At 36.1% G+C, this 23,127-nt stretch overlaps 1 protein-coding gene across 6 annotated transcripts; it reads right to left on the reverse strand.

Moving 5' to 3' along the window:
• Positions 1-316: 316 nt before the first annotated feature.
• eya3 (EYA transcriptional coactivator and phosphatase 3) lies at positions 317-21,610 on the reverse strand. Of its 6 annotated transcripts, none has more exons than XM_084422896.1 (19): positions 21,472-21,610; positions 14,325-14,448; positions 13,669-13,718; positions 12,479-12,582; positions 11,391-11,477; positions 11,214-11,283; positions 9,939-10,048; positions 9,578-9,715; positions 9,257-9,336; positions 8,481-8,661; positions 7,544-7,713; positions 6,576-6,659; positions 6,370-6,459; positions 6,231-6,289; positions 5,881-6,041; positions 5,372-5,486; positions 4,461-4,582; positions 3,712-3,812; positions 317-2,854 (listed from the first exon to the last, which is right to left on the reverse strand). In XM_084422896.1, exons 2-19 carry the CDS (start codon positions 14,355-14,357, stop codon positions 2,774-2,776), a joined length of 1,836 nt encoding a protein of 611 aa, XP_084279022.1. In that variant the 5' UTR covers positions 14,358-14,448; positions 21,472-21,610; the 3' UTR covers positions 317-2,773. The 6 variants fall into 6 exon arrangements, with proteins under 6 accessions (XP_084279022.1, XP_084279024.1, XP_084279025.1 ...); XM_084422898.1 differs by having other exon boundaries at positions 11,214-11,280; positions 21,472-21,603; XM_084422899.1 differs by having other exon boundaries at positions 11,214-11,280; positions 11,391-11,474; positions 21,472-21,594.
• Between the last annotated feature and the right edge of the window lie 1,517 nt (positions 21,611-23,127).

Genomic DNA, 23,127 nt, shown 5'->3' on the forward strand with positions numbered 1-23,127 from the left:
ATACTAAAGAACATGTAAACTAAATTATAATTTTTAGTGTTACACATTATTACATTTAAAGGTAATATATTTTAAATGTGCTTTTCATCCTTATTTCAAAAACGAAGTGGTACCCACTTTAGTAAGTGGGTCAAAAAGCACCCTAAAGTTCATATAACTGCATTTAATATACATTTAAACAATAACACATTTACATTTAATTGCAACTAACATGCAATTAAGCGTCCAAAAACATTATATTGTTCTTTTAAAGTAAATTATTTCTGTAATAAGTACTCTATGCTAAAGACATTTTGAGTCAGACAATTATGAGTCAGAGATAAACAAGCCAAGCGAGTAGGCCAGCCACAAAGTATTTAATGAACTTCACTTACACAAAACCAGAAACAGTGTAGGTACAGATATTTAATTCTCCAGCCAGTTTCAGTTTGAACATGCCAGAGGTTCTCCAACTAACCTAAGAGCACAAGCGTAATTCCAGGGCTAGATCGAGCACTTTTTCTCTAGAGCTACTACATCCCTTGATTGTCTATGCATTAGTAACAAATCCCTAAATCTCATGATACAGTCATGCATCTTCAATTAGGTGTAGATAATAGACAGTATACAGGGACTAGATCATTGTTTTGTTTTTCCTGAAAAATGCAGGAAACAAAGTAGGACATAGAAGAAAAAAGCACCAGAAGAGCATTTTTTTTTTAGATTCAAGTGAAAGAATAACAGCATCTGATTGGTTGGGTTATGGAGGAAAATTATTTATGCAGAGATGAAGTCGGCGCACATCAAAAAGTACCAAACTTAAAGAAAATGACGGATAAACGGCATAGGCCTTTGAGTCAAAGTTAACACTTCACCAAAACAAACAATACAAACATATGTTTGTCATATTGCATATGTTTGTCATATCTCAGTAATTCCCTTTAAGATAATACATTTACTGAATGGTGATTATATTTAAAAGGCACAATATAAATATGTACAGGAAAAGAAACACACAGACACGCACATCTACGCAAACAAATGAAGAGTACACATTCTTAATTGTCAAAGCTGCTTGAGTAAAAATGCTTTTTCTTCAGGCTCAGTAATGTTCAGTCATCTCACAGCAGCCGGGAATATTAGACCCAAGCTGCTCGTAAAACCACCTTCAACCATAATTGAAACAATCATTTATCACTGATCAGAAATGTATTGCACACTATCACACAGTTTTTCCTCCCAAACACGTATGAACGAAAGAAAAAGGTCACAGGCTGGGGCCCCGTAGCTTCAAATCCATGGGTAATTTTGGCTTTATGCAAGAGGTAATATTACAAAATCCCACTCAGCCACACGACTCGCCTCGGGGGACAATAATGCAGTTAGTTCATGTGGCTCGTAATTGCATTATAGACACATTTAACAGATAGATTTCTAATGGGACGTTTAATTCCAGGAGCTTAAGTTTCCCTCAAAACAACACCTTTATATTGATTTTAAAGAAATAGCTCACCCAAAAATTCTCATCATGTCGATTCAAACCTATATAACTTTCTTCTGTGGAACGCAAACCAGGAGGTGTTAAGCTGCTCTTGTCCATTTAATGAAAGGGAGTCTACTGCAATCCAAAAGTCATCAAAACCGCCTCAAATTTAGTAAGCCATTCATTGAAAATCCTCCCCTCTGTCATAGCTTCATCCCCTCTGAAATAGACTTAAGAGCTACAGCAAAGGGGAAGGCTGTTTGTGAATAACTTAAGTCATTCATAAAATAAAATAAAAGATTTAGGCAGGTTGCTCATCATAGGACTTCAATCATATAACATGGTGGACGTATTTGACTTCTTTTAGTTATGTTATGGTGATTTTTGGAGTTCAAATTTCATTGTATGGAAAAGAGCAGCGTAAACATTCTCCTTTTGTGCTTCACGAAAGAAAGTCAATCAAACAGGTTTGGAACAAAAGTTAACGCAAAAGATGACAATTCTCATTTTTGTGTTATTAATTCTTTCAAGAAAGAAGACAAAATGTACTGAAAGAAATAAGGTTTCCCTTTGTCACTCTCTAATTTGTAATATTGCCCAATTTAAAGCAGAAATTAAGTGTGTATGAAGGGTAAAAATGCATGCAGACCCCTGGAACTGAGGAAAATTCATATAGATACAGTAAAAATGAAATGTGATCTATGCTAAACCCTGTAGATACCATCTGAAGACAGATATTAAACGGGACACGTCTGTGATCCGCTTTAAGAACTGAAATAAATGCATCATTTCTAAAGCATGTAACCTGCCATCTCATAAGAACCAATATCCTGACCTTTGGAATGAGCGCAAATCAAAATGACTCCAACTTACTTTTCAGCCCTTTAAAAAGTTCGAAAAAAAGAAAAAGAAAAGAGAACTAAGTTCACTCCTAAGTTTCTGTGTCAGTGCAGACTTTTGGTCATGGGTTTTTTCCTTTGGTGAATCCAGTTCCGTTGATGATGGTAAAGCTACATCCTTTTTCCAAGAGAAAGATGCAGTGAGAATGGGAGACAGTGTTTTCCTCTTTTCTGCACGTATGGTGGTGTTGTCCCAGTGCAAGGTTCAACCTAGGGGGAGGATAGCTGCCATTGAGGGAGTGGAGGGCTTTTGAGATCGTGTCGTGTCACAGATCTTCTTGAGTTCTTGTCTATGAACGCTAATATTCCAGACTCTACTTCAGCTGCTCCACTGATTCGATGGGTAAGGATGGGTGGATGGGATTGCTGATGGGTGCAAACAGAGAGATCCTTATCTTAGCTCCAACTCAATCTATAAGAAGTCCAGTTCCAGAGCTTGGTGAAGGGAAATCAGGTCTCCATGAGAAGAGATTCGCCAAAATGGCATGTTGTGCTAAACAGTGATAGGGCAAACTTGTTAGATTACAAATGCATAGAATAAATTTGAGAGAACTGCCCAATAAAATGTATTAAAATGTTAAATCAATACAATAAAGCAACACTTGTGAAACTTTGTGTCAGGCCTATTGAACTGGGAGAGTCAAAACATGACAATTCACTAGCATTCAAAAGTTTGGGGTCAGAAAGATTTTTTTGGGGGAAAAATATAATACTTTCATTTAGCACAGATGCATCAAACGGCATTAAAGACATTCATAATGTTACAAAAGTTTTCTATTCCAAATAAATGCTGTTCTTTTGAACAGAATCCTGAAAAAAAAAAAGTATCACGGTTTCCACAAAAATATGAAGCAGCACAACAGTTTCAACCATGATAGTAAGAAATGTTTCTTGAGCAGCAAATTAGCATATTAGAACAATTTCTGAAGGGTCATGTGACACTGACGACTGGAGTAATGATGCTGAAAATTAAGCTTTGCCATCACATGAATAAATTAAAATTTAAAATATATATAAAAAGAGAAAAAAGTTATTTTAAAATTGTAATAATATTTCACAATACAACTGTTATTACTGATTTTTTGTAATCAAATAAATGCTGCTTCAGTGAACATAATGGACTTTTCAAAAACATCTTACTGACTCCAAACATTTGAACGGTAGTGTACCTCAGGGTATACTTTAAGTAAATAATTTAGATCAGAGTTTGAAAAAGAAAAAGTTTGGAAACCCCTGAATAGCAGTATCATTAGGAATCTCTTGCAATTGCATAATATGAGGTATTATATTGTGATGTGATCACGTTGACAGGATTATGTAATACTGTATGTCCAAATGCTGGTATTGTACCTGCTTTGCAGCAAACTCTTCATCACGGCCGTCCCCTATAACAACATAGGTCACTTTCTTCCCAAAGCGAGCGATGATGCGTTCAAAGCAACTTTCTTTTCCTGTTAACAGACGAGTCATTCAGCGTTACTCTAACAAGTGTTAGCTATACCATGTGTAAATGTACCCTTGTGCTCAGTTTCAGTTTGATACCAATGATTTTAAAAGGAGAGGATGTTTAAAATGAACATACTGGAATCATTTATCAAGCCTCACGGTTGTTCAAAACCATTTAAATTTTAATACCCTGAAACAAAAGGTGAATTTTCAAAGAATATTGTGACTACTCTTCTATATAATGATGAAAGTGGATGAAAGCTCCAAAATGAGCTAAGCCTTCATTCCAAGTCTACGCAAGACATACGACCTCTTATGGTCTACGGTGATGTATTATTGCTGAAACCCATGTTTTCCACAGATTGTTTTGTCAGAAGTATGTATGTGGAAAAGTTTTTTTTGTTTTTTTTGTCAAAAGTAAGAATGTGGAAATGTTTATTTACAATGTTTTGACAGCTGAAGGTCTATTCGGTTGTAGTTTAGTTTACATTTTTGGAGCTTGACAGCCCCTGGTCACTGTATAGAAAAAACAGCAGTTTGAACAATTTTTTAATCTTCAACATTCTCCTTTTGTGTTCTGCAAGTCTGGACCATCTGGCTTTGGAATGACATGAGGATCTGAATTTTAATTTTTGGTAAACCAAAACTGTTACCTATTTTAGTAGCACTGTAGATGTTCTCGATGGGAAAGACGTCACCCAGGCCATAGAGAAGCACTTTAGCTAAAGCAGGAACTAGCTGAGTGGTGGTGACCAGAATATTCATACATCTGCCCCTGTGAACAAACAAATAGCCAATGTTAGCATGTATACTACATTTAAGCCAACAGTTCCGCACGGAGAAATCTGTTTAGCATGTTGTTCTAGCTAGCACTTCACACACAGTGTTTAATGCCTAGAGGCAGATCTGATGATTTAAATATAAGATAATTCAAAACGTTAAGCCTTTTATGTTCAAACCGGAGTCAGACAATGATGGGGAGACTCAAGAAGAAGTGAAAACATGTAGAAAGCAACAGGACATTTCTGTATGGTTAGTTGAAGAATTTATGCAGCTGATGTGGAGTTAACTATCTTCTAGTCATTGATTAGCATATTCAGTAATGATAATCTATAAATCGCGTTCCCGGGGGCGGGGTTTATGTACATTTTAGGGTAAGTGATGTCACTAACCCGGGGGGAATGTTGTGTAGTCCCTACCAGCCGTTTGTTGTAGTCCTTAAAAAACAATTTCTTTAAAAGCAAATATCTTCCTTTGCTTTGAACATGCTCAAACAGCAACATTACACACTAACTAAAGTTAGAAAAGTGAAATCATAATCAACCACCCCTTTAAAGTTTGCATCATAACCTCTCCTTAGTTGCAGGTTCCCCTGCCTGACTTCTTGCGCTCCCTATTGTTGAGGCGGGTGTATTACTGACATGTACAAATCTAGACCCTGAATATAAGACGACCCTATTTTTTCAGATGCATTTCTAAGAAAAGAAAAAATATATATTCTGAACAAACGGTAATTGAAAAATAAATTTTGCCCAGCCCTAGATGCAGGTTTAGTGAGTCGTACCTTGACTGTACGAGCAAGAGTGATTTGAGGGCAGTGCTCCGCCAGGCATCTGTAACGGTCTCAATCTCTGAGCGAAGCCTGAGCAATAGGTCTCTCTTCATTGGGCTCAGCAGACCTAAAAAACAGCAATGTTGACATTAAAACAAATTATAATATAATATAATATAATATAATATAATACGCAGTAATCTAAATATACTACTGGACTTTGTATAATATAATATCATGTCTTGAAATATAATATAATACCGTATTGTTCCAAATTTAAGATAATTCAGAAATAAAAAAATGAATATAAGAACTCAAAATTAGATAGTATACTCCTTAGTTATACTCCTAGATTTAAGTTTAAGACTTCTTGAAATGATAATTAAGACTTTTATTATACCTTTCAGAGATATTTAAGATAAAGATAAAACCTAATTTAAGATGTTTTAAGTACCTGCGAGGACCCTGCCTGTGTGAATGTGCAGCGGGATTTGAAATAGAGATACGAGACACACTCTCACCTCCCACATTCCCCTGGAATCCGTTGTAGATCTCTTTGAGACGGCGATATCTGAAAGCCAGCTTACGCATCCACTCTACTCCTCCCTGTACCGCTGCGGTGGAACCCGGACCACCGCCCGCACTGGGCCCGCTAAAGCCATCGCTGGAGAAGTTGTAGTTGCTAAGCCAGAATGATCAATATTAGATACAATATAGACTAATCAAAAAACTATTACAAAAAAAGAGCTTTCACACGTAGCCTTTGTCATAAATATAACAGCAATGTGTGTGTTTTGAGGATATAAGCAAAGCACAATTGAAAAGCAATTTGCTGGTGTAAGAAGTTGCTGGAAAGCTCAAGTTGCATTACCTCAAATCCTGCCCATTGTCATCTGAAGCAACGTCATCAACATGGACTTGATCACATTCCTGTTTTGACAGCAGAGGTAAATGTTATTTTCATGAACCTAACAGACAGCAAACTGACCCTTGTGTTCCGCTACACTTACCTCCAGATCATTGAAAAAGAGATGCGTGTCTGCAAGCTCAAAGATCAACTCTTCCATCTGAAGACCCAGATTGAGAACTGTTGCGGGGTCCTGAATAAATAAAACCATCCCAGAAAACAACAAGAATGTGAAAAGCGAAAATAACAGATGATCAACAAATCAACTGCAAATACCTTTAAGATTACAAAAAAAGCAATTTGCTGTACCTTGCCAAACTTCTGTGCAAATGAACCAGTAAGAAGAGAGTGGAAAATGATAATGGTTTCATCCAGATCCCACAAGAAGATACGCTGATAAAAGAAAAAGACTTGTGTCATGTTTGCTGCACAATACACATAGTATGTTCATCTCATGATTAAACACTTTATTTTGTACATTTAGCAAATATAAATAAATTGTAAAGCTGACCCTCTGTTTAGCTAAGCAAGCTCAATTTAAAAGGATGGTTCACCCAAAAATGAAAAATCTGTCATCATTTACTCACCCTCATGTTGTTCCAAACCTGTATGAATTTCTTTTTTCTGCTGAACACAAAAGAATATATTTTGAAGAATGGCGGTAACCAAATAATTGATGGAACCCACTGACTTCCATTGTGTTTTTTTCCCCACACTATGCTAGTCAATGAGGCCCATTAATTGATTGGTTAGAGGTTAAATTACAAGTTAGACTGAGTTTTTTTTTTCACTAATTGCATCCCTGTTTCTCTTGGGTCTACTTATTTATCTGATATTTCTTTGATCTGTAAATATTTTGCTTACTATTATCCAAAAAATTTTGCAGTTATTTTCACTTATGCATAATAAATTACTTTTCTTTTGCATTACTTCGTTTCGTGTTGTCTCTTGCCACCACCATCACTCCAAATCATAATCTCAATGTTACTTCTTTTAACCCTAGACCACAAGAGGTCATAACTCCCATATTCTTCAAAATATCTTCTTTAGTGTTCAGCAGAAGAAAGAAATTCATACAGGTTTGGAAAAACTTGAGGGTGAGTAAATGACAGAATTTTTTTTTTTGGGTGAACTATCCCTTTACTGTGTCAGAATGCAATGCAAGTACAAGTGAATTTTTCAGTGCTGTTGCAAGGGGTTTCTATTTAGTTTCCACATGGGCATACCTTTTTAGAGGTTAGAATATGTCTCTAAAACTATGCAAGCTGCTGCATTACCTCAAGGTCATTGTCTGTGGACTGGGAACCGTCTGGTTTCTTGGCTTTGCCTTTAGCTTTGCTAGGAGGGTTTTTGCGGTTGGGCTCGTCCTGGTCTTGTGCTCCTGTGGGAAGGGCCATCCCAGCAGGCAGAGCCACACCAGTTGGGAGCGTCACACCTGGGGATGCATCTGGTGGAATAAGCAAAAATATGAACTTCAGTGAGAGCCAGAGAAGAATGAGGAGCATTCACAATGACAACATGATCTAGACCAGGACCTGTACAGAGAAACATTTTTGCTTGCATTTACTATTAAAACTTAAAAATTACTATTAAAATTATTTTTATTTTATACATTAAAATTATTATATGAATGAATTCATATATTAATGCAACTTTTTTTTAACCAGTCATTTTGACTAAAGTTTGGGAGTTTATAATGTTTTATTTTAAACATCTCAGTCTTTTGTAGCTCACCAGCTCACCGTTTACTTGATCAAAGATAGTACAAACAATAATATTGTGAAATATTATTAGAATTTAAATAACTGTTTTTCATTTTAATACAATTTTAAAATCTAGTTTAATCCTGTGGTGACAAATCTTTGGTGTCACATGATCCTTCAGAAATCATTCTAATATGCTGAATTGCTGCTCAAAAAACATTTCTTACTATTATAAGTTTACAGCTACTTAATATTTTTGTTATTTCAAGACTCTTTGATGAGAAAGTTAAAAATTACAGCATTTATTTGAATAAGAAAGCTTTTGTAACAAGTTTATTTACTGTAATTTATGATCAATTTAATGTGCCCATGTTGAATAAAAATATTTTCTTAATAAAAAATGCTGACACCATTATAAATTATATTTAAAAAAGTCTAGTACTCGTATATAGAAAGTTTTAAATAATTGAAAATGTTTACTGCAAATTACAGAGAGAAGATGATAACCAACCTGTTGTGTTGGGCAGGTTTGCAGAGGCACTGCCTTCTGTCTTAATGGCTGGATATCCAGGTGCCACTACACCTGCTCCATCTCTATCATTGCTGGGCAGCCCAGCGGACAGGTAACTGGGAGGAGGGACGTAGTACTGGGAGAACTGACTCTGGCCAAGAGAGTTGTAATTTGAAAACTCCTAAAAAAATAAAAAGGGGACATCAGAAATGTGACCACTCTTAAGAAACAATATACAGCATTCATATAAATTAAAATCGTGTTCATTGTTTGTTCAACAAAAAGTAACCAAAGCAAACTGATTGTTTCAAGCTTTTATTCCCAAATGTAAAACAACCTACTTTTCTGAAATCTAATAAGTCTGTCAAAATGTAATGGTTGAAATGATAATTAACTGTTTGAAATCTGAGAATCTATTCTCAGAACAATAATCTATTTTTTTACTATCTATTTTTTCTTTTTCTATTTTTTGAATCACTTCCTAAAAAATTATATTGTAACATATCATGATCAAGAACATGTTTCTGCATTTTTAACTTTGTTCTACACTATATAATGTCTTAGTCATGACATCACATACCTCAGCTAACTAAATGAGCAGAGCATTGCATCTACAGACTCACAGAATTTGTAGTTAAAGTGAGACAACCTGTATAACAAAATATGACTTCAACTTAGGTCAAATAAAGTGTGCATCTAATCCAAGAAGCATCAACAGCATACTCAAATGAGTTACTCTGTCCTTTCCAGTACTGAGTTCCTTGCTCCACACTCACCTGATGTGTGCCAGCGGCTGTGGTCACGGCAGTTCCTGGGGGGATATTAGTGTACACACTGGATGTAGTGAAACAGGAACCTGAATGAGGAAGAATAATTATTATAAAGGATGCCAAAAACACATGCAGTGAACAGCTCAGTACTAAAAATTATTGGCGATCATGATAAATATTTCTGAATGAAATGCTGTATGAGTGTTAATGAAAAGGTTTTGGCGGATGGAACCGGTCAGATCTTTGTCCTCAGCGGTCCTGTATTGATAAGGCTGTGAGGTGCAGAGAGCGTGTAGAGACACACACAGAGAGCAGTAGCAGGCTTGCCTTGGCTGGGGTAGGAGTAGTGGATCTGGTTGGGTTGGGTTGAGGTATAGGCTGAGCTGAAGCTGAGAAACCCCGTCTGGCCAACAGAGGGCGCCTCGGGCAGCCGCGACTCTGTCTTTAAGCCCGGCCACATGGAGCCTGAGGCCGTGCATGGATAGATGGCGCAAGAGAGGGCAAAGAGTGGAGGAGAAAAGGGATGCAGAGACGAAAGTGGTGATTAGAGGGAGGTTAGGAACTGGATGTAATGTAGACGTGAACTGATCTGACTGCCAGCGTACAGTGTGAATGCAGGGTGAGAGTTTAAGTGGAATGAGTGTTCAGATGAATTAAAGCACAGACAGCAACTGGGTGAAGCACAGACCAAATGGTGGCAGTCCGTACGTCTGGCCGGACTGAGGAAAGCCGCTGTATACGGTCGACTGGCCCAGGGAGGGGAAAGCCACTTGGCTGGCATATGCAGTGACAGCCGTGCTGAAGAATAATGGAGGAGAGTTAATAGCTGAACATTCAAAATCACCACTGTACTTAGGGAGGCTGCTATAGACTTTAGTCAGGGTAGACAACATATTCAATTTGACTTAAACCAACCGTTCAATATGTGGTATGATCTTAGTCAACGTGTATTCAAAACTGACACCATTTACTTTCTTAATAATGTTACTAGTCTTATGAACAATTCATCTGTGCATGTTATTTCAAAGAAAAACAAATGCGCTTAAAAACTTTCATTAAAATGTCTTAACTAGGGGTGTAACAATATATTGCTATACAAAAATGTAAATGTGTCATTGGAAGTGACAATCTGTCTTGTGCATACTTCACCCAAAATAAAAATTACTATGTGAGAATTTTTAGCGCAATTTTCCACCAGACAAATTGCGATTGTTAACTCATGATTTCTGTTCTGTGCGTCTGTGCGCACCAATCTTGCACTTCTATCTACTCCTCAACCAGACCACCTAGAGACTTCGGGTTTTCGGCATTATGTTAAGGAAGGTCTAATCTCGGGACCGCACAAAAAAAATCCAGGAAAAGATTTACTATCTCTTAGTTTTGTGATCCCATGAGGTGAGAAAATTGCGCTAAAACACTCACTGAGTTTTTATTACTTGTTTTTTAGTTTACAGAGTTTTAGTGTCAGTACTACATTAAACTACTATATATAATGTTGAATATACTGTATAATAATGCAATGGGGGAATATTTGTGGATCCTAATAGTGCCAAATGTCTTATGTTACCAGTAAAAAAGTGTCATACATTATTTTAAATATATCTAGTCAGTAACAGAGTGCAAGCATATACTTCTAAAATAATTCTGTATTTCCAGCTTCAGAATCATGAATATTTTTATTCTGGTGTCACCATTGTCCTGTTCATTGGGCTACCAGCACCAAGTCCAAGCTATATATCACTCTCATACATAAAAGAAAAACCCTATCATGGATTGAAACAACATTTATGGATATATTATGTACATGCACAATAAGTCAATTTCTTAAGCAAGCAAAGAGGGTCGATTATGATCCCATATTGATTCCAAATGACATGCTAGACTATTCAGTTCAGGTTTTATTAAACAGATGTTTTTATTAAACAAAATACAAACCCATTTTAAGATAACTTTCAGTACTTACTTGCTTCCTTGGTAGATCTGTGAGGTATATTCAGTGGCTGTGGTTGTGGTGAGGTCTTTGCACGTCACTGCTGTTAAAAACAGGGAGGTTCGGAACAATGGTATTATGCTTTAAATCAAATCAACATCTGAGCAAGACAGCATCTCTTGTCCTCCTGATATAGTAAATGGGCCTTACCATTATGAGTATATGCATTTTCTGTGACACAGCCCTGGGATCTTGATATTGTCTCTTGATTTGACTGTTCTGGACCCCCAGGCACTGCTGGAGACATTGAGGGGGTGGATAATATTTACACGTATTTTTACACAAATACATGTGGGGCATGACAATATTGACAATATTCAATATCTATCTAAAATAACATACGTGTTTCAATCAGATGAACCATCAATTCAATAAAGCAATTATAGCAACAAAATATATTTAAAAAGTGTAATATAAGTAAAACAGTAAAAATTAAACTGTTTTAATTTAAAAAAAGTTTACACCTTTTTTATAACAAATAAAAATGGTGAAACCAATATATTTAACAATACAAAAATTGAACCTCAGCTAAAAGTTTGCTCCTGTTGTGTAAATCAGAAATGTGATCTCGTTACTATCACTCTCATACTTAATGGACAAATAAAAAAGGTGTTAAAATCATTGCAATATTCACAATGTTGGTAAATGGTTAGGGCTGTTGCGGTGAAGGAATTCGCCTTGCGTGGATTTTGAGTGGCTCAATATTGTGATATACGATATTATCGTCATATTTAAAGATTATTTTTCTTTTTTTTGCTATATAAATAAGTGCAACGATGTGGTCAGCAGACACAAAGACAGATTCAAAAACAAAACCGGCTTTATTAAAAATCCAAACATTGAATGAAAAGACAGGAGAATAACGCAAACCACAAAATGCTTAAAAAAGAACCGACCTAAAACAACTGAAACACAGGAAAAAATGTTTTTACATTCTTCACTCTTATTATTAACGTATTTAACATTCAATACACACGCATGTGTAAAAGTGTAAAACAAGAAGGGTATAGCATTATGAAAAAACGTGAACATCACGGTTGCAACGGTTGCTTGCATTCCTCTGCTATTGGCTTGTCAGTATCGCGGTATTACAATATTGCGGTTATCAAGACAGCCCTATAAACAGTCAACAAAATATATTTGATATAATTGCCCTGCCCAATTCACATGCACCTTTTACCACCCTGAAATAAACAAAGTATTTCAGATGATGAAAATTAAAGCAGAAACCTACTTACTTAAGTGCAAGTGAGCCACAGATGATGGTGGATATGAATTGACTTCTGACTGTGCTGTTGATTCGTCCTGGTTTGGGGAGTCACTGCTGTCATTAGCAACCACACTGCAAAAGAACGACTTTTAGAAATGTATCCTGTTGTTCTCTTAATGTATAACAACAACAATGAAACATGAAATGAGCCTCTGAGTTTTGGTTTGAAAATTGTCAGCTTCCAGATTTCGCATGAGTGGCCAAGAGTAGCTAGCTGTTCTGATACTAAATATTTTCTGACATTTTGTTAAATATGACACCAAATGACATCATGCTTTAATCTGACAAGACACTCTTTGTTCTTTCTCTTTCCCCTTAATTGCTCAAGGGTACAACAGTAATAGAGCAAGATTATGATCTTATATCCAGTTCCTTGTATCTGTACTGCTTAGAATAGCATGTTCACATCCTAGCAGTCTAATCCTTAAAAAATAATGTTGTAAATAATGTTCAGTTTCTTGCATAGACCAATTGTTTGGCTTCTTCAGTGAGGTCCACTGTATTGTCAGGAGCCACAGGTATTAATTTTGTTTTGTCTGCATATGTTTTTTTGAATCTCAAAGTGATGGCACCTATTGACTTGCATTATATGAATCACAGAGGACCACGGTTTCAATAGTAGTAATAGTATTTGAGTTTATTGCCATATCAGCATCACCGGCTATTCCATGGCAGATACATATTAAACATTTAACAACATAATATCATAAGTACAATATAATGAAAACAAACTTAGACAAAAAAACAAAACAAACACAAAAATAAGTACAAGTACAAAATGAGTACAATTCTATAAAATATTCTTTAAATGTACTTGTGCAAAATCTGGATCCATAAATAAGTCCTTAAAAGTTTGTCCTGATAAAAAAAATGCTGTCTCATAACATTAAAGATTGGGCAGGACCACGGTTTCAGCTAAAAATGTTATTTACTGTTCTACTGAAGAAGAAAACAAGTCCCCTACATCTTGGATAGCCTGAGGGTGAGTAAATTAACAGCAAATTTTCATTTTTGGGTTAACTATCCCTTTAACTAGTATGCTATAGCCTATATGCAGGCTACACATAAGAATATGAAATACACCACACCCTATAATGAAAATGCATATGAAAATATGTAATGAACCATACACTGTAATGAAAATGCACATGAACTTACCGTGAATCTCCCTCCTGATTCACTTCTGGATCATGCCGAGCTTTCTTTGTCTATTCAATCAAAACAACAGAGAAAAAGAGCATACATTTATATATTACATCTCTCAGCGTGTTTATTTACAGTGGCTGATGGCATTTGACATAATAATGTGAAGCATTTCATGCAGTGACAGAAGAATGCAGTAGTGTGACATGCTTTACATAATCTAAACTACTAATTAGGGTTGTGCACAACGACTGATTTCATTAACGTTAAACAGAAATTTCACAATCAACTAGTCAAGTCTTTTTAGCAGTTCACTCAAGAAAAGTCCTCATCAATTTCCCATTTGTCAGACTGCAGGGCTATTTTTGAACGAAATACAAAAGCTAAAAGGCGATTAAAATGCACCTAAAATAAATGTCTTGATGCCGAACAAGAAGAAATTCATTCTATTTGTCAGCTACTTATGAATCTGTCTTCATTCCTGTACTGGTATGATTAAGTGAAACAATATAACAGTACATAGTAATAAACAGCTATATTTACATGTATTTCTTTTTACTAAAAACTTTCATGCTTGAAAAAATAGATTTTCAAATGAATGATGAAATTTGTGTTTTGAACAAATTCAGTCATATGGACAAATATGAAAGATGTCAGTGCAGTGTACTCACAGGTAGCTCAGGCACCTCTTGCGACTCGTTCATGGCTGCGAAAGATGACGTCTTCACCGTCGGCCAAAGTAAATCCGCGCCGTCAGTCTCTGCAGTTGCCGCTGCTTCTGCTTTGGCCAAGGCCCTGCGTGAAAGACATAAGCCAACACTGTGAGACATCTTTATATATGCTCTCCACCTCACTGGGGTTGATCCTTGTCATTTGTCTGTGTGCGCGGTTACGGTGCTGAGTATCATGGGAAAGTCAGGGGAACAAGTGGGGCTTGCGGGGCCTAATCCCACTCTCACCCTCGTGGCAGGTGAGCTCGGCACCGGCACGTGAGGTGCCCCACAAAAGCACCAGATGTTTCCCCCGTACCCTCCCACTCTTCAGCGCACATGCCTGGGTTAGATGTCCGCCTCTCCTTACATGTTTACTAACCTACATTTGGTGAAAACTAGGAAGCTTGTATTCTTTCCTGATTATATCAAAAAGGCATTAGGTGTTTCTGCGCAAGCTGTCACATCCAAAGGGTGGGCGAGGATAAGATCTAACCTAATTTTATTCACCTCATGCCTTCTTTAAACTGCATTTATATAATTGGTATATGAAGCAGGAAAGGGAAAAGCAGGTCAGACGCTCACTTACACTTGAGCCAGTTTAGCAGACGCTTACCAAAGCGTCATTCATGTAAATATGGGACTACGATGTTTAGTAAAACACGTGAAGCCCTGAGCGATGCTTTTGCAACGTACAGCCCAATGTCCCAGGAAAGTGATGTGGAAATGGAAAAAACAAGTGAAATGAAAATCTGAAACACTTTTTGAAATAAATTTAGAAAGTTACACAGACCATCTATAGACCCTTTTTGCGGCGACATCACAATTACGTCACGGGCTCACGGCAGAGGCAAAACGGAGGCAAAAACAAAGGGAAAACTAGAGGCAGCCAATACAAACCGGCACAGATTCAGTTATATAAGGAGCTTAAAATGTCACCTTCTTGTGTTGTTGGGCGCAAGAATCGACGGTGTAAAGGCTCCAATTTGAAATTATCGCATAATGTTTCCTAAACTATTTTGATTATTTGTGAATCATCTATGATTGTATACATTGTTGTGATTGATTGTGACTAGACTTTTTGAAGAACCTGTTAAGAAAGAATAATCAAATACATAGTTAAAAAATGAATTTGCTGTATCTGGAATTTTTATTTCTAGAAAATATTCACATCATTAAAATTGCACTGTAATGGACGGTGAGTGACCTTACACATTAAGATAAAATCGGATTTTCTCCAGTCATTGTTAAAAAACAAGCTAACAAAACTTGCTAACTAGCAAGTGAAGCGGCCAGAGGAATCGCACTGCCTCAACCTAAGCTCCGCCCACAAAAAATGTCACCATGTTTACTAACTGAAAAGGGATCTATAAAGTGATAGTTTACCCAAAAGTGAAAATTCTGTCATCATTTCCTCAACCCAATGTCACTCCAAACCTGCTTATGACCAAAATATTCTGTTATTACTCATACAATGAAAGTCAAAGTCCAAAACAACACTGGACCAGTGACAGACAAACAAACAAACATACATTTATCAAAATATTCCATTATATGTTTGGAATGGCATAAGGGGGAATTGGTTTCAATGAATTTACTCAAATTTTATTCAGTTTGTTTCATGATTAAATGTTTTAATTATTGTTGTTATATAAGTGTAAATAGAGGAAATTTGTGTTCATTTTGTGAAAAGTATGAAACCGCTTATTTTTACCAACATTTTACTTCATAATACTTGTATTAAGCATTATGAATTTAATTGGCAATAATTCCAGTTTAGTTAAATAAAAAATGTTCTATATAATTATCATTAAACAAAGAATATTGTTGACGCGTTCACGAGAGCACAACACATGCACATGCGTGTCATGAGCAGACGTTGTGTGCACGCGCGTTGGAGATGATTATTTTGTAAATAGTGGCAAATTATGTTTTTTTTTGCACAAACAAAGCACTCGTGTCACTACATAAAATTTAGGTTAAACCACTTGGATTATTTAACCTCAGTTTTATGAAGTAACACGCATGTGTCATGGTGCTCTCATCAATGTCAATGTCTTTTTATTACTTTTAACATCAATGTCTTTTTACCACTATTCTGGGGCTTGAAAGTGGTAGTTTCATAGGCTGTCAATAGAAGGACAAAAAGCTCTCAGATTTCATTAAAAATATCATTTTGGGTGAAGTTACCCTTTAAAATTGTAACAAGTTTGCAATAAAACTCTACATACAAAAGCATCAGACATTAAACTTCAGCTTCAGGCTTCCAAGTTTTTAATACATCTGCAAGCAAAGACAATTTTCACATAAACATTTACTTACTTATGTATGCATGTATGTATGTATGTATGTATAAAATGCAGACGCAGGAGTCCCCTTAATTTAAATAGTTTGCTATCTACAATTAATTCAGTAAATAACGAATTCATTTAACAAGTTCAATTTTGGTGCGTTCATCTCGTATAGATCGTATTTACGAGTTGAACTCACTTGAACGCCACCACAATGTCGTAAATACCAGTGGGTAGCTCGGGATTTTCTCTAAGACCCGATCTTTACGAGTTGTGGGCGTCTCACTGAGAAACATGGCGTAATACCACAATACTTAAAGGTATTAACAGAGATATTGTCAGGCTTTTCAATTTTTCACATCAACCCGATCACATGTTTAGCGTTCATGTAAACACTACATTCAGATTCATCAATCGGAATGAATTCAGTCCGACTGAAACAAAAGTTGTGCATGTAAACTTATGCCCCTACCCCAGCAACATGTGTTCTTTTGTTGATCACTCGTTTTTATGCAACTCTGAGCACTTTTCATAATCTTTATCCTGGCTGAAGCACTTTTGTTTCAATCTATAAGAACAATATAATCAGCCTATTTTATAGTTTAAAGTTAAAGATATTAATACGTTGAGAGTCTTGTGTTTATTTGACGATGATTTTACATTTCTTGTTTGTATCAAGGCTAAATACAAATAAAAGGTGAACATTCATTTATTTTTTACTGTTTATTTCTAAAATATTATATAGTTTTATTGGAGGAGGTTTCATAGACTTGGCAAATAAAATTTTCAGAAGTTTGTAGATACAGACATCCGTGGTGTTCATCAGTTTTTCTGAGGCTTTTATATTGTTCATATCAATATCGGAATTATATCGTATCGACCGAAATTAAGAAACATATCGTGATATAAATTTTGGCCATATCGTCCATCCCTAGCCTGGACCCCTCGACAAAAACCCAACAGGATTGTCTCATAGGTTGGATTATCACAAAAACAAGCTCTGTGATCACAAAAGTTTTTGTCCATCAAGATAACTATCACAGATGAACACAGCTTTTATGAATTTTGAAGCTTAGATGCAGTTGCCAGAAGTAAAAAGCTAAAGGTAGGCTATAAACAAACTACACAATGGCCCCATGAATTCAACGTCATAACCATCATGAAGCTTTTGACAACTCTTTCAGTTTTTATCTAAAAACATTTTCCCAGAACGTTTGAGTTAGAATTAGTTTGCTAGAGCACAATTATAACCATGACGATGCTGTAAAAGCGGACTGAGTTTACATTTCTGCCATTTACCTTTACTATTTCAGCCATTTAACCAAAACCCCATTCAAAAAACCTATTGACTTTGGGACGATGGAACCCGAAGTGCTAAATAAGTGATGTCACACCTGCACCACTCTATTTCAAAGGCATAATATGACTTAATTAAAATACAAAGTAATGGACCACTTGCACTGAGCTTCGTAATGCGCAGCACTTCCGTTTGGAAATAGTACATCTCACTTATTTCCGGTTATGTTTACTTTCAATGTACTGTGGTCAATGAGTTGAACAAACGAGTGTCCGCAATAAGATTTAAAAATGTGGAAATTTGTATTAACAGGAGAATGGATATTCTGATGTTTACTGTGTGCAGAATTATTAATCCAAAGTTTTAATCCAAACCAAGCCGATCTGAGAAATCTGCGGCTGTTAAAAATACGCCATTATTTCACCACAGGGTGTCAATGTTCGTCTAAACTAGTGACCGCGACGCTGAAGTGTGCGAGAACAGGTGAATAACATCAGTACGAACCACAAACATTTATCATTGTGTCATTTTTCAATGTCAATCTTTTTACTATTTACATGTTTATGCCCAAAATGCTTAATTAACATTCAAAGTAGTTGACTGTCATTATCCTCTATGCTGTGTGTGTTACTGTTTAAGATTAATTAAATAGCCTATAGCCTATTTAACATCGTTACAGGCACCTCGCGAGCATTCATTCATTCATTCAACTATTTTAAAAGACTGGAATAAAGCAACAACGCACACAAGCCATCCTTTATATTAGTCAAATTCATTAAAAAATTTAAACTCAACAGGCAGTAAGAGAAAAACACTGTTAATGAGAAAACGAGCATATAGGCTGCAGGTTAGTGGATAAATATATTTAGCCTATTTATTATTCAGAATGCACAGTTGGAAAGAAAATATATTTATAGGAACATTTCAGCAGGCTCAAGATAATTAATACAGAGATCATTATTCATTGTTTTAATCAATTGGTATCCATAAAACGTAGTGATAATCTGCATTCTCATGTATGCTCTAATGCTGGGTACACACCAAAGGATTTTTTCCATCTTATAAGATTTTCAAAATGTGATAGACCACAAACATGAGGACAAAAAATCCTAGATTTAACCGTTTTGCTCCACACACGAACAGATTTTCAACTAGAGTATCGACTGTGAACACAGGAAATCTCGCAAAATCTCGCGAGACCTCAGAATAAGCATGGCGGACGATATGCAGGAAGAAATTGCGATGATAGTGTTTGGAAAGGTTTTACACAACACGTTGTATAAACATTTGTGCTGTTGCCACAAATCAACAAGCTGATCCTCCATCTCTGCTGTCCACATCAATTTCACTTTGTGCTGCGCCATGACTGCGTTTGTTATGCTTCTGTCTTCCATCATCTCGCTTTCTGATTGGATATTGTTTCGTTTCACGAGCTAATCTCCAGAGCGTGCGCGCGTTTGTCCTCGGGGTTCCCCCCACACATCAGGATTTCTGATCGTAAACATGTTGAATATTTACGATTCGCAATCGGGGCGGCTCCGACGTTCTTCCGATCAGGTTCGGACACTCTTAACACAGCTCACACACCAAGGGAAAATCTGATAAGATAATCTGTAGAACCATCAAGATAATCGGGACATAGCTAGGATTGTCGGAAGGGGGGAAACCGGCCCAAAATCAGCCCGATTATCTTTTGGTGTGTACCCAGCATAACCGGAAACTCCCGATATGTAGGGCCTAAAAAGTAGAACGCGGAAGTAGTTGTGCAAGTAGTCCATTACACTACCTTTTGAGATCAGTAACATTTTAGTGTCATGTGTTATTTATTTGATCAAGAATCTGAAAAAATCTGATTAAAAAAATATAACGTTATATATAATTTTTATTTTCTATTAATTATTTTTTTAAAGTAATATATTCCTGTGATTAGTTATTCCTAAATTTTCAGCAGTCATTATTCCAGTCTTTAGTGTCACATGATCCTTCAGAAATCGTTATAATAAAAAATAATAATAATAAAATAAAAATAAAATAATTTTTTTTTTTTTTTTTAAATGTGGTCGATTCAAAATCCATTCTCAAAGGCCGTGAATCAATTTTTTCCACATTTATTTATCTATCACCCAAAAGCCAGTATTAGTTTTCCAACACTGTTCATAGGCTTGCAGCCTCCATGTTACAGCTAATGCGGTGAGAATTTATGTTTGTGTTATCTTAAACATAAAACAACCTGATCCTGTTTGATCAAAGCATGCGACTGTTCTGACTTGTCCAATTTTCAGCATCAAATTTTCATCTTGCATCAAAATCCTGTCTATTCATTGTATGCATTTGAAATATAGAGTTGGGTTCAGCTTTAATGTACCCAAGTGTACCTAAAATAAAAAGAGTTTAATAGTAAACTTGTGTTCACTCTTCTTTTTTATAAATATAAGATTTGTATTAAATCTATATCCATTGAGTCGAATTGAGAATCGAATAGGGAATCGAAAATCGAATTTAGAATCAAAATCGAATTGGGACATGTGATTTGACACCCAGCCCCATTTCTTATTATTGTCAATGTTGAAAACAGCTGTGCTGCTTAGTATTTTTGTGGAAACCGTGATGCATTTATTTTAGGATTCTTTGGTGAATAAAAGCATTTATTTGAAATCTATATTTTTTTGTAACATTATAAATGGTTTACGGTTTCTTTTCATCCTTGCTGAACAAAAGTAATAGTTAGAAAAAAACGTACTGACCTTACATTTTAACATAAAAAATATAAATGTTAAAACTTCACCTGCATTTAGAGATTATGACAAAAAGCAATTTGTATTTTTTAATCTGGTTTTTATGTAGGCCTATTTTACTTTTATATATAGTTTTAGTTTGAAAAAAATATATAGATCAGTTCAGATAGAAGTATTAGACTGCATGAGCTGTAGATCAGTAGGTATAAAAGTGTGCTGACTGTACACAGTACAGCATAAACCTATCAAACAAAACACAATAGCAGGAGGATCACAATGGCAGGAGGCTTAAGTAATGTAAGTTTAAAGACATCCTCAACATACACTAAACAGGACTGACTCAAAGACGGCTGATCAGTGAAGGTGAGGATCTCACATCTTAGTATTTCGTTACAAAAACAACGTTTTGCTCCCATGACGCCGAAAAGTGCTGCCTAGGTAACGCTAGGAAGATCAAAAGGATCTGAGACACAGCCAGTGTTTCTCTCCAAAACTGTGGCTATTTCACCGGAGATGTCCACATACCACACACATTAAATGCGACCATGTTCGGAAACACGCATAACGTTATCACTGCTGGCGCACATACTATAGGAGGAGAACTATAAACTGTTTCCCAGTGGTCGCTGTGTTCATGGAACGTTAGCGTTAAGCACAGTTTGAGCAGTTAGCCAACGTGTGTTATTTAGCTCGCGGCTCACTGACCTTACCATTTCACACTAAACCGCTCATTAAAGCACTCAAATTCACAGTGCATGACACACAAATGGGAAAGAAACTCTTACCATCTCACCAAGTGCTACTTTCGAGGAAACTTTATGTTTCCTTGAACTGAAATTCCCTCGGTGGGGCGCCGTTACCGTATAGTGTTAGGGACAACTATTTGGCAGGAAGTCGCTAAAATTCCCGACGCGCATGCGCAGAAACGACAAGCGCTCCTTCGAATCACAAAACGGTAAACCCTTGCAAAAATGTGATGATTGCCGAGTGCTGAGGTAAGCATTTCTGTTACTACTGATTCGTAAACTACCATAGAGATGGGGGTTAGACTTTACTTTGTAAGCTCCCCCAGAACATCATATATTTAAAATGCAGTTTAATTAAAGAAGTATTTTTGTTATAGTAAAAAAAAAGATATGAACGGAAATGACAGAAAGATCCTGAAAACCAAGCAAAGTTTGTTATTTGTGTGTGTGTGTGTGTGTGTGTGTGTGTACAAATAACAAACTTGGCAAATAACAAACTTACTAACATTTGGGGTCAGTAAGATTTTTTGAAAAACAAAAAAACACTTTCATTCAGTCAAAGTGTAAAAGTGACAGTAAATAATGTTATAATAAATGATTTATATTAATCAGCCTTACACTACCAAAATTACTATACAGACACATTTAAACACACAATATAACACATGTACAGTACAATATAACATTATACAATATAAGTCCAATGGCAGTTATAAGCAACAGAGTAGAGAAAAGTCTTCAAATGAGAAGTTAAGCACAAGTGTCAAGATCTAATGTGGAGAGGGAGGCTGTTTTAGAGGCACGGGGCTGCAACAGAGGCACTTATTAGAGGCACGCTGAGCAGATCTTAAAGGTCTAGTAGTTTGATAATGATGTAAAAGGCCAGAAATATACTCTAGTGCAAGTCCATGTCTAGTGCGAGTCCATGTAAGCCCTTTAAAACCATTGACAGTAGTAGCCTACTTTTTATTAAAATGTATATTATTGTCACGGGAAGACGTAAGAAGAACTCATGTGCAGGGTTTTTTGAAAGGTTGGTGGGTGGTAATTAGGGTGCTAACGATTAATTGACGATCGATTAATTGTCGATAATAATTTAACCGATAAAACTTATCGATCATCGATTAAGGTCAACCGCGACACACTCGCCGGAGTTATGTTTGGGATCATTTTACTTTAAAAGGCTATAGTTACACCTTCATGACTACAAGTTTGCTTGTGCATTCGCAGCCTTGTTGTTTTGTGCAAATTGTGCAAAAAAAAAGTTATAATATTGTGTTTATTTTGTATATATCTGATTAATCAAATATAGGATGTGTTTTCGTTGAAATAACCCACTAGCAAAGGGCTTCAGTTTACCGGTGTTTATTTACCACTTCAGTTTCAGCATGCACAGCTCAAACAGCAATGCACGACTTATAATAACTATGATTGGGACTATCATGTTACATTATATTATAATGAGAACACTGTTTTAATAAATCATTGTGAATTCATTGGGTTTAGTTGCCGTGGAGCGCGTCCACAACAGGAGTTACACATTCTGACTAGCAGGCATCTGAGGTGTTGGTGACAGTTGTATTAGTCGTCATTTGATTATTAAATAAGTATTTTAATTAAAGGATCAATCACATCGACTCATTTTACAATCCTACTAGCCCTTTATTTAGACTAAAAACCCTTCACATTCATTTG

This window comes from Rutilus rutilus (genome assembly GCF_951802725.1).
Source record: "Rutilus rutilus genome assembly, chromosome: 11".
Classification (NCBI taxonomy): domain Eukaryota; kingdom Metazoa; phylum Chordata; class Actinopteri; order Cypriniformes; family Leuciscidae; genus Rutilus; species Rutilus rutilus.